The 12,639-nt window shown below is 51.1% G+C and overlaps 1 protein-coding gene across 1 annotated transcript in view; it reads right to left on the reverse strand.

Moving 5' to 3' along the window:
* Positions 1-5,940: 5,940 nt before the first annotated feature.
* Positions 5,941-12,639, reverse strand: part of OTOG (otogelin) — an 85,667-nt gene continuing 78,968 nt past the window's right edge. The window contains exons 54-56 of the mRNA XM_081541780.1: positions 10,255-10,300; positions 7,549-7,628; positions 5,941-7,432 (exon numbers count right to left, since the gene is read on the reverse strand). Coding sequence (XP_081397906.1) covers positions 7,232-7,432; positions 7,549-7,628; positions 10,255-10,300 — 327 coding nt within the window. The 3' untranslated portion in view covers positions 5,941-7,231. The remainder of the gene's footprint in view (positions 7,433-7,548; positions 7,629-10,254; positions 10,301-12,639) is intronic.

Below are 12,639 nucleotides of genomic sequence, written 5' to 3' on the forward strand. Positions count from 1 at the left end.
ACCTCCATCCATAGTTCATCAGGCCTTCTGTCTATCAGATCTAGTCCTTTAAATCTATTTCTCACTTCTACTGTATAGTCATAAGGGATTTGATTTAGGTCATACCTGAATGGCCTTGTAGTTTTCTCCACTTTCTTCAATTTCAGTCTGAATTTGGCAATAAGGAGTTTCCCACATAGGAACTTTTTAAATCTGCATAATTCTCACAATTATTATAATTATTATTCCAATTTTACTGTTGAAGAAACTGAAGTTCAGAGAAGTTCAGTAACTTGCCAAGGTCAGAGAACTAGTAAATGAAGCAACCATAACTGGAAAACAGGCAGTCTGTCCAACCTGTACACTGTGCTTCACAGTTTCCAGAAATGTCATATATCTGGCCTATTGATGGAATTATTTCATATTTTTCATTACAGGTACATAATTTTCTAGTTTTAAATTTTTCTTTGTCATTTCATATGACTTTTTTGAGTAATCTGAGCATGGTCAGGCCATTAATTTTTTTAATCTTGAAACTATACCCCAGAATATTTTTCCATATTATAAACTGTTTAAGTTACATTTTTCTTTAAGTGAAAGTCCATGGTGGAACTACTGAGACAAAGGAATAAAGATTTTTTGAAGCACTCCATACTTTAATAAATATTTCCTGAATTTTATCAAGACATTTCCATCAAGCAGTGCATAAGAATGTCAGCTACTCCATGGAGTGTAGCTTTAATTGGTATCTTTGAAGACCCAAAGTTTCTAAAATGTCTAATGGTGGAATTTGAGGCACAGTGACATATGGGCAGAGAAGATATTTTTGGGAGCAGTCCCTTCCCTGTACCTCCCAAATCCCTTGCAGACCCCCTTTCTCCTCAGGCAGCCCCTCCTGCACATGTTGGGGGCAGGGCCTGGGCTAGGGGCACCTCTGCCAGGATCTTGCTGATCTATGTTCTTGTCTGACACTCAGCAGCTGTCGCAGAGGCGTGGGCTGCAGGCGCTGTTCCCCACGGGCCATGTGCAGGCTGCAGGCCGGGGATCCTTTCCCGCCTAATCCGAGGGGCACTGGCAGTGGGGAGGGAGACAGCTGGGTGTAACTGATCTGCAAAGGAATGGAATGGTGCAGGCCTCCCAGTGCTGGGCTGGGCGTCTGCAGGCTGCCCTCCCCAGCTGCCAAGCCTTTAACCCTTCCCTCTCTTACTTTTCGCTCCCCTCCATCCTGGGAGTGGATGTCACCCAGTTCGACCAACTCCCAGGAACATCCCCGGGTTGGGTCTGAACATCTTGCAGAGGAGCCAGCCTTGTGATAGTTACTGTTGGGGAGGCTAGAACAGGAGCAAGAGGCTCCAGCCCTGTCTCAGAGGGAGACAAAGCCCCAGCAGGTGTCTCAGACAGCAGCTAGACCGTGAAGTGGAAGCGGGAGGCCCAGCTTGGATTGGAGCTCAAGGAAGACTCCCTGGAGGAGGAAGAGAAAGGAGCACTGGGTCTGGATTCATTTGATTCTTCCTCCACCTTTGCTCACTTTGCAGTGAGAGCTTGTATAAGTCACTGTCTCTCTAGGATCTATTTGCTGCTCCTGAAAATGTGGGATTTGAAGCTGATCTTTAAGGTTCTGTCCACAGTGATAATAGTAGCTATATTCAACGTCTACCATAGGCCAGGGGCTTTATCCAGAAACATTCTCACCATCACTTTGCCAGATTCTCCCATTTTAGTGACAAGGAAACTGAGAATTTGGAGAAAAGAAATCACATAGCTGCTCAGAGACAGAGCCTGGTCCCATAGTCCAGGCTCTTCCATGGCCTCCTGTTCTCTCTTCATCTCCAATAGTCTGTAAATGGTGACCGAGTTCAGGTAGAGTGGAGGCTGGGTGCACCGCTGGCTGGGGCCCAGCAGAGGCAAAGGCTAGCGATGAGCCCCGGAGCTCCTGGATGAAGGGTGGGCTGTGGCTGGGTGGGACTCCTGGCCCCTTTTATTCTCCCGTCCTGGGCACAGCTGGGCTGAGATCTCCTGGCTCAGCCAGGCAGCCTCACACATGGTCATGGCCTCTGCAGTTGTCCAGCCCGTTCCCATCCATGAGCTCACTTGACCCTCATGCCAAGCTTAGGATGCAGAACCTGTCAGCCCTCTTCACAATGAGGGATGAAGGCTTGAAATTTTCCAGCATTCCTATAACTGGTAACTAACTGAAGAGAGACTAGACCTCTCTTTCCACTGTCCCCTCTGGCCTTCTAGAGGAGAAGGGGCTGGAAGACTAGCTACCAGGCACCCCACGATCCTCTTCATGCTCCTGTTCCTCTCGAGTTAAGAAGGAAAGTATGAGTGCGGGCTCCGGAGTTAAGCAAGCATGGGCTCGAGTTCTGCCTCCCTCACTCTCGAGCTGTGCAGTTGCTTAACCTCTCTGAGCCTTAGCTTCCTCCTGTGTTGTAAATGAGATATGGGTGAATAATCAGTAAATGCTGGAGGCTGGCCTGCCTCCCTCTTCCCTGAGCAGAGCACAGACACAGGCTGGCATGGGACACCCCAGAGAATCAGAATGTAGGGCTAGGGGTAGAAGGTGGTGCTAATGGGCACAGAGAAGGATCCTGTGGGCTGGAGTCTTGCGGTGAGGTAGGAGTCTAGGCTGGTCTGAAGGGTAGGAGGAGCTGCCTAGAGGGAAGGAGGACAAGGACATTCTGGCAGAGGTCACAGGCAGAGGCGGGAACAGACATGGTGTGGGAGGAACAGAGATGGAGTTTGGGTTTAGCTGCCTGGGGAGGACACTTGGCCCAGAGGGAGATAAGTCTTCATGGAGAATGGGGGCTGAGCAACAAGCCCAGAGGATGCTCAGCTCTGGAGAACAAGTTCTCCAAGGGTGCAGGAGCTGTACCAGCACCCACCGTGTTGCCCACCTATCGCTACCCACCCTCCATCCCCATCCATGGGTTGCCCAGACCTCTGGGCAAATGGCCGGATAGGGTATGGTTCCAGCTTGGGAAAGACAGCTGTGCAGGCCTCCTGCCTGCTGCAGGGGATTAACTGGCACTGCCACGGTATGTGGGGGGCACCTGGCTCCCAGCTCAGCCCACCCCATACCCTTTAACTTCTTGCTGCCCGAGCCCTTTGCTTTCATGTCTAAAGGCATGTTATTTCTCTTTTTTCAGTGCCCTGTGTTAGACATAGGGGGCACAGAGATAAATAGAGATCCAGGGCAGGGCCTATCCAGCCAGAGGCAGCTTTGTCCATCACTGTCTCTCCTTCTGCCACCCATGGGACCTCTAAGACCCTAGATCTCTTTCCCAGCAAAACCCTTCTCTCTCCACTGGCTCCTTCCAGGATATATGGTCAAATCACTGCCCTCCTCAAACCAGTGAACAAGCAAACCTTCCTTTGACCTATGCCCTATCTCTTTCCTGTTTCTTCAAACTCCCTAGCATTGTCCACACTATCTCTGCCTCCTCACTGGGACACTGTCCACCAGACCCACCTCCACTTCTTCCTGAGCATACAACTGGACTACATCTCCCAGCCTCCCTTGCAGTTAGGTGTGGCCATGTACATGAGTTCTGACCAGTGGGATGCGAGTGGAAGAGTGCCAGACACTTTCAGTCCTGCTCCCTCAAACCTGCAGCACATGCTCCCTGCACTCCTCCTGGGGCGCAGACAGGCACGGCACTTTTGGAAGGCTCATGCTGAAGATGGTAGACCCTCCAGACAGAGGAGCCAAGGTCTCTGAATCATTTTGGATGCGAGGTTCCAGCTACACAGGAACATCTACTTTTCATTTTTGATAGTAAGAGGGAGACAAACTTCTATCATGTTTCAGCCCAAGAAATGATCTGAGTTGTTATTCATTAAATGCTATTCATTTAAAAAAAAAATGAGGAGTTGGGTCTTCCTGCTTCTCCATCTTCCCATGTTGGAAAACCCAAGAAAAAGCAGGGAAGAGGTGACCTGGAATTCTGAAAAGAAGGTTGGAAGAAGGAAACACTCTGCTCTGAGATTTCCTGAGGCAAGATATGACCAGTGAACTTACTCAGGCAGCATTTAACCTTCACCTTGAAGTTGTTCCTTTTTGGTTTGGTGCTGTGTTTGCCATCTGCCTCCCCCAAACCACCACGACAAGTGTGTGAGGCTTCAAGGCTTGTGTGGTCAGAGCCATAAGGAGATGTAAAAGTCAGGGCCACAGGTGGGCGAACAGGCCCGAGACCTAGGCCTGGGGGAGAAGCCTGAAGCCGCAGCAGGTGCTGACACAGCGGATGGGAGAGGCAAGGAAAGGGTTAAGGAGTCTGAGAGCAGGATTGGCTCCCCTCTAAGTGAGGGCAGTAAAATCAGCATGTCGCCTCCAATTTGCTCCGGCCTGACCTTGAACGTGAATCATTCCATCACAATGTCCTTATTGATTTCCACAGGAAGAGGATTAAGCCCAGAAAATCAGGGCGGGAACTTGAGCCTGAAGCACGGAAAATGGGATAGTTCTGGGGCTCAAAACCCCTCGTGTTGGCAAATACGTCACAGTGGGCTGCAGGCTGGACGGCCGCCCAGCTAGGCTACCAGCTTTCCTATGGCCGGGTCCTGGGCTTCCGTTTCCTTACCTGTCTGGTGTGTGGCCTCCAGGGTTCCCTCAAGCTTTAAGTCAAGTGCAGAGAGTGGGGAGGGAACCAAGGATGAGGGAGGTGCTATAGATATGCCTTAAGGCTCTTCGGGGGTGGTCACTTCAACTTTCTGTACGCGGCAGCCTCTGGGACCCTTAGGACCCAACAGGCTGTTCTAGGACCAATGCTGACATGGAACTAGCCAGCCCAAACAGCCAGGAAGGGCCTCCTTAAGTCCTAAAAACCCTTCAAAGGAATGAGAGGGATATGGTGAGTAGGTGGGGTATGTGTGTGTGTGTTTGTGTGTCCCTGCATAGGTGCGTAAAAGAAGCAGGTCATTCTCTGGGAACTGACCCACAATTTCCTTCTTTCATTTAACATATCCTGAAGAGCCCACCATATCAGTTTATTAAAAGGCTATATAGTATTCTATGGTGTGACTGTACTAGGTTATTTAATCATTCCCTACTGATAGGCATTTAAAGTTATCAATTCTTTTTTTCTTTTTTAACTTAAGACAATGTGCCATAAACATCCTGGCACATGCCTCTTTGTAGGAATTACTTCTTTAGATGCTGTGTTTGTTTCCTGATGCTGTAACAAATTACCATAAACTCCAGCCTCAGCTTCTATCATCGCATCTCTTCTGACACTTATCCTCTGTGATTCCATTGGGCCCACCTGAATAATCTAGGATCATCTCGCCACCACAAGATCCTGAACTTAATCACATCTGCAAATCCCCTTTACCATGTAAGGGACACATTCAGAGGCTCCTGGCACTGATATGTGGATGTTTTTGGAGGGCCGCTGCTCAGCCCACCACAGCTTCCTAGAAATAAGATGGCTGAGTCAAAGGGTATGTGCATTTTTAAATGCAAATCAGCATCTCATAATTGTGTCAATGAACACTCCTATCAGCACTATGGGTACTGGCTTCTTGAGTGCCATTGAGCAGTGTTGATTTAGGTTTGACATCCTCACCCTTTGCTATCTTCCCCCAGTGCAGAGCAGGAAGCATGCTGGTTGGTAATTTGCTTCTTGTTAATCTTTCACTCATGTCTTAGGCTAAAAAAGTTGGTTCCCCAGGAGGAAGCTAGGGGAACAGGACTGGGAGTTTTAGCCATAGCGTTGGGGTGTGAGGTGGGTTTCCAGGAGAAGCAGACAGGAGGCGGTACCTGGGTGGGGATGGAAACCCAGGAACACTGTGATTCCAGAGATCAGTGTGATCATCAGAACGTGTGGCCACCTGTAAGTGTATAGTGAGGGTGGAGCAGAAGTCGGGGTGACCTCCAGGGTCCTAAAATAGGGTCTTGTCTTCAGAGCTGAAATTCCTTCAGATTCAAAGCAAACCTGACACCTTCAGAGATGCTCAGAGGCCTGATGGCTTCCTGCGGTTTACTGGATATGCAAACAGAACACAGATACAGGAACAAAGAGGCTGCAGGAACAGCTGGGAACCATCCTGGCACAGGGCCCCAATCCCAAGGGTGCCAGGGGAAGCCACACGTCTTCAGACATACAGGGCAGTGCTGGGGTCAGAACACCCTCACATTCATACCCTTTGGACTCAGCAGCCCAAAGTGGCATGTGGTGGGGTGTGGAGGGAGCCCCAGGCTGGCTTTAGGAAGGACGCTGTGGTTCAGAGACCAGGCTCTGACAGATGCTCAGAGACAGCTACACACACATCAGGCCTCACTTCCCATTGACCATTGCTCTCCTACTGGACAGTCTCATGAAGCAGAGAGTGGGCACTGGCTGAGCTACGAAACCCACACTTGGGCCGTTCCAGAGACCATGTACTTGGAGAAAAGGCATGTGGCAGAGCTGGGGTCTGCCCTTGCAGGCTGAAGGTATCATTAAACACCCTAAGGCCCTTAGAGAGATGGACTGTGCAGCCGCATGGGGCTGAGTGGAGCTGGACCCTCACGGAGGGTCCTCCCACCACACCCCACCAGAGCCAGCCCACCTGCCAGGGAGGCTGGTTCTGAGGGGTGAGAGTGGGGGTGAGTATGGCCCTGTTCTTCTAAATCTTTTCCTCAACTACAAGATCAATGACAGAATATCAGGGCTCCCTTCTCTGAGCTATGGGAAACTTGAAGGTCACTGAATGCACTCCCCAGTCTCTGGACCCGATCTCACAGATACTGGTGAGAGCACATGGGTTTGGGAACCCACCCTCTTTGCTTCTGGGAAGCCCTCCTGGACAGCACTACACAGATTCGGGTGTTGCAAGTAAAGCCCTCTTTCCTTTTACTGAGTTTGTGGTTCTCCCGTGGTCCAGAGGACCAAGGAGGAGGATGAGTCATCAGATCCAGGTTCTCTTCTGGGTCTTGGCTCCAGCCTTGGCCCCGGCTTCTCAGGAAAGCTGTCCCCTCCTCCACCAACACTGCAGCCAGAGTCTCCGGTGACGGAGGCCCCTTCCCAGACCTCAACCCAGGGACAGAGTTGAGCTCCCTGAGTCCCAAGCTGTGGCATTCTCCCGTATGTAGAGGAGGGAGAGGCAGGATGGGCCAGCGTGGCCAGTTCTGGTCACTCTCTGTGCTCTGCCCACCATTCCACCCTCAGCATGTACCAGCTCTCCATACTTTTAGTGCCCCCCTACCCACTGCCCACCCTACACTAGGCCAGCCAGAGCAGACGGCGGTCCGGCCAGCCCCAGCCCCCAGGCCTCAGGACCACTGGCAGGCACAGTCGGTGGGCTCCTGCAATGTGTAGGGCACCCAGGTGGCATTGGTGGCACAGAAGAGCTGCACGGAGCGCCACTGCAGGCCCACTTCGCGGCAGCACTTGCAGAAGCGGGCGTAGGTGTTGATGTTATAGTTGTAGATGCTAGCGGACGGGCACCTCCCATCACAGGACACTAGGTTCACCTGGAGATAGGCAGGCCAGTGAGGCAGCCTGTGTGGCTTCCTTCCCCCTAAAGCTCCCTCCATTCCCATATTCGGTTCCCCCCGCCCCCGCCCACCGTCTTGCCAGGGCCACGCACAGGGGTGTTGCTCCTGCATTCATTCTTGCGGATGGTCATGCGGATTGTCACCTTCTTGCAGGAGCGCCCATCCTCTTTACCTGGGGGGACAAAGTGAGTGAGGCAGCTATGGCTAAGGAGTGCTCCCAGGGCTGCAGGCTGGGCCAGACTGGGGGGGTTAGTGTCATGCTGGAGGGCCCCTCCACCAGTGTTAGTGCCCCACATTAGAGCCCCTCCCCATCAGAGGAAAAGTTTGTGACCCAGTGCCCCGGAAGGAGTTGGAGGTGGCAAGGCAGGGGAGATGGTGAGACAGAGAAGGATGCCTGAGATGGCCTGGGGGCCCTGGGCTAGGGGAGAGGAGGATCTGGGGACAAAGCAAGCTGCCCTCTACCAGAGCCCCAACACCTGTCTCTAACCCATTGGTGACCCTGGGTGTGTATTCTCCCCTCTCTGAGCTTTTGTTCAAGCGTTCAGATTTTGCAGTTTCTGGAGTGAATGGAAGCCCCAGTCCCTGGCATAGTCAATGCTTGCACACAGCAGGATCACTTGGTTTCCATAGCTATCAAACAAGACAGGCCCACCTCATATAGCCATCACAGAGATAGAAACTGATAAGCATGCAGTCCCTCTGCCTGGACCACGCTTCCCACAGACAACCAATCACATGGCTCATGCACACCCTCACCTGCTCAAATATTTCCTCACCAAGGCCTTTCCTGATCCTCTTCTTGAAACGACAGCATCCTCCTTCCACCCAACCTCCTTCCCTGATCCCTCCCTTCCCTATTTCTATCCAGGGCACTGTCACCATCCTGAGAGACAGATTTGAAATGATGCTTTTGACACATAAGCTTTAGGGTCTTCTTTTGCATAGGCTCCTTCCACAATTTGTTATGAGTTCTCATTCTAAATAAATCTTTACTCTCGTACCTCAATATTGATTTGTAAGTTTGGGATCCTTTTCTTAATGAAGCCCACCCCCAACTGCATAAATTTCAACCCCCATAAAACCAGTTACATCCATCTTAATGTAATTTTACTTGCCATTCTGTCTCTCCCACTAAGCAATATGGCTTCCCTTATGGCTCAGCAGGTAAAAAGAATCTGCCTGCAATGCAGGAAACCCGGGTTCAATCCCTGGGTTGGGAAGATCCCCTGGAGAAGGGAGAAGATACCCACTCCAGTATTCTGGCCTAGAGAATCCCATGGACTGTATAGTCCATGGAGCCGCAAAGAATCAGACACAGCTAAGTGACTTTCACACTTTCTTTCACTCTCCCACTAAAACATCAACTCCATGAGACTGTGTCATTTTTGCTCTATCTACAGGGCCTAGAACAAGGCCTGGTGTATTGGTGCTAAATAAATATTTGCCAGATGCACAGACTCCCTCTGCGACCCCAGGGTGCCCACAGGAAATGGGGTGGAATCCTCTCTTCTGGCCTCTGGGCTTCACCACAGTGGGTTTCTGACCACACCTGTTGGAGATCTCCCAGCCAGAGCTAAGTTCACTTTTTCCTCCTTCTCTGCTCTCAGGAAGCAGAAGAACCAAGGGCTGTCCTGGCCATGGCGTCAGGGTCCTGGACTGAGACCAGCTGAGTGACCAGTGGGAGCAAACCACTGGGCATTGGTGGGCATGCGGTGCCAGGAGAGTGGGCACTGCTGAAGCATCCCCATGCAAGCCCAGGGTGCAGCCCACTACCCAGCATGCACTGCTGGCTTTATGGCCTTTGCCAGCAGCAGGGAGCCGGGGCACCATGCTCCCCTCCTCCACCCCCAGGGCTTGGGGCCACCTAGCAATAGGGACATTGTCGGAAAGAGCAATGCAGCTACACGCCTCCAGTCCCATGGGCTTCCGAGAGGAGTACCTGGGTGGCAGTGGACAATAACACGTGGAGGAGAGGCGGGGCTAATGGGGACCACGGGAAGCAGGGTCCCCGGGAAACCTGGGGAGAGGGACATGGGTCGCAGGTCACATGGAGCACCTGGGACATTCAGAGAACATGAGTTGTGCCAGAAAACAGAGGCACAGGGATCACAAGAGAGTTGTAATCTCAGGAAACAGAGATCAGCCAATGAGGCACTGAGTTCAGTGTCCTTGGAATATGTGAGTTGGACATAAAAGGGTCCCATATCCTACATCTCTCCACGGGAGGGTCGAGGGCCCTGGGGGATGGGAGGCATAGGGTCAAAGGTCCTCAGGCTGATGGGAACATACACACACGCACATGCAGCTGGGGCTGTGGGTTCCCGGGGTGGAGGTGAGGACAGATGCTCAGAGCTCTCACTCAGACCTGGTCAGGGAGCCCATGCGCCTGAGGCCCACCCAGGAGGCACCTCCAAGACCGGGCTCCTGAGCACAGGGAGAATTCACGTGGGGGCATCTGGCCTGGAGGTCCCGGCAAGCCTGGAGGAGGCGGAGTAGCTAGGCAGTCAGTAGCTTACTGACCTCCTGGATCCAACATCCCAATGCCCCCCATCTCCAACAAGGAGCAGAGGCCTTTTATTGGGACAGGGATGTGAGCATGGCCCCTGCCCACCTGCAGCCCTACATCAGCTCTGTGAACCCCATGGTGGGGATGTTATCCCTTCATCTACTTCCCCAGGAAGAGCTACCACCAAAGGTGCCAGGCCAGCAACCTGGCCCTCTGAGCCCCAACATGATACCCTGTGCCCCCAACCAGCGCCCCCTCTGCCCCCTCCCCCGGCCTACATGTGCTCACTCACATGTCCTGCAGCATCCTTCCAAGGAAGGTACCACCGAGCCCCCAACCTAGAGGGAGAGGAGGAGAAGTGGGTGGGAGACCCCATCAGGCCAGGAGCCAAGATGCCAGCAAGAGGCACAAAGATTGCAAGAGTCTTGACTCGTTTCCTCTCATGATGCTCCAGGGCAGGAGTTCCAGGCCCTGTGGTCCAGCAGGCCCCAGGCCAGAGTGGGAAGGGCCCTTGGGCTGGCCATCATCAAGAGCCACAGAGCCTAACCTGACTGGTAGGGACACTGGGTCTAAGACTACCTCAGCCCCCAATGAGGCTGGAGGCTGGGTAGAGATGGGGCAGGGTGCCAGGGCCTCCTGTCTGTGTGGTGGTAGCTTTCCTTATGTACCTGCCCCTAGTACTTTCAGCCCGCTTAGTGTTTCCTGCACAGAGGGTCAAAGAAGGGAGAGGGAAGGGACTGACCCGCATAGGGCAGTGGTTTGGGCTCTATCTCAGTCCTGGATAAGCTACCTCTTTCCTCTGGACTTAGTTTTGCCACCTCTCGTGCTTGTGCTCCTGCTCAATTGCTAACTCAACTCCATGGACCATAGCCCTTAAGGTTCCTCTGTCCATGGGATTCTCCAGGCAAGAATATTGGAGTGGGATGCCATTTCCTACTCCAGGGGATCTTCCCGACCCAGGGATCGAACCCACATCTCCTACTTGGCAGGAAGATTCTTTACCGCTGAGCTACCAGGGAAGCCCACTCTCCCACCTCTAAAATGGGACAATGATCCCTGATAGCCCATCTCCTCTACAGTGAAATGGATAAAAGAATGGATGTGACAGTTCTTTGTAAATAAATACGTGTGTGTGAGTGTGGGTCTCAGTATATGTGTGTGATTTTTGTGATTTACGTGTGATTTTGCATATGTGTGTCTGTATGAATGAGAGAGAATGATTGGATGTGTGTAATTGTATCAGAAATCTTTAAAAGCTCAATATTAATGTCAATGTCCAGGAGTCTCTGGCAGAGGCGTGGGTTGACAGTGGCCTGCATCAGGCTATATTAGGGGCTCTGAGTGTGGCAGTGTGTGCATGGGACCTTTTGAAGGAGGCCACCATTATCTTCATTACCTCCACCATAGTTTGGCCTCAGGTCAAACAACAGGGAGGGAACACAGCCCCAGCCATCAACAGAAAATTGGACTAAAGATTTACTGAGTATGGCCCTGCCCATTGGAACAAGAACCAGCTTCTCCCTCAGTCAGTCTCTCCCATCAGGAAGCTTCCATAAGCCTCTTACCCTTCTCCATCAAAGGGCAGACAGAATAAAAACCAAAATCACAGAAAACTAACCAATCTGACCACATGGACCACAGCCTTGTCTAACTCAATGAAACTATGAGCCATGCCGTGTAGGTCCACCCAAGACAGACGGGTCATGGTGGAGCGTTCTGACAAAACATGGTCCACTGGAGAAGGGAACGGCAAGCTACTTCAGTATTCTTGCCTTGAGAACCCCATGAACAGTATGAAAAGGCAAAAAGATAGGACACTGAAAGATGAACTCCCCAGGTTGGTAGGTGCCCAATATGCTACTGGAGATCAGTGGAGAAATAACTCCAGAAAGAATGAAGAGACAGAGCCAAAGCAAAAACTACAACCAGTTGTGGATGTGACTGGTGGAAGTAAAGTCTGATGTTATAAAGAGCAATATTGCATAGGAACCTGGAATGTTAGGTCCATGAAAAGTGAAAAAAAGTGAAGTCACTCAGCCGTGTCCTACTCTTTGCAACTTCATGGACTGTAACCTACCAGGCTCCTCTGTCCATGGGATTTCCCAGGCAAGAGTACTGGAGTGGGTTGCTATTTTAGGTCCATGAATCAAGGCAAATTGGAAGTGGTCAAATAGGAGATGGCAAGAGTGAACATTGACATTTTAGGAATCAGTGAACTAAAATGGACTGGAATGTGTGAATTTAACTCAGATGACCATTATATCTACTACTGTGGGCAAGAATCCCTTAGAAGAAATGGAGTAGCCATCATAGTCAACAAAAGAGTCCGAAATGCAGTACTTGGATGCAATCTCAAAAACGACAGAATGATCTCTGTTCGTTTCCAAGGCAAACCATTCAATATCACAGTAATCCAAGTCTATGCCTTGACCAGTAATGCTGAAGAAGCTGAAGTTGAATAGTTCTATGAAGACCTACAAGACCTTCTAGAACTAACACCCAAAAAAGATATCCTTTTCATTATTGGGGACTGGAATGCAAAAGTAGGAAGTAAAAAGATACCTGGAATAACAGGCAAATTTGGCCTTGGAATACAAAATAAAGCAGGTCAAAGGGTAACAGAGTTTTGCCAAGGGGACACACTGGTCATAGAAAACACCCTCTTCCAACAACACAA

Source organism: Giraffa tippelskirchi, chromosome 11, assembly GCF_054371585.1.
Source record: "Giraffa tippelskirchi isolate mGirTip1 chromosome 11, T2T-mGirTip1v1.2.pri, whole genome shotgun sequence".
NCBI classification, from domain to species: Eukaryota; Metazoa; Chordata; class Mammalia; order Artiodactyla; family Giraffidae; genus Giraffa; species Giraffa tippelskirchi.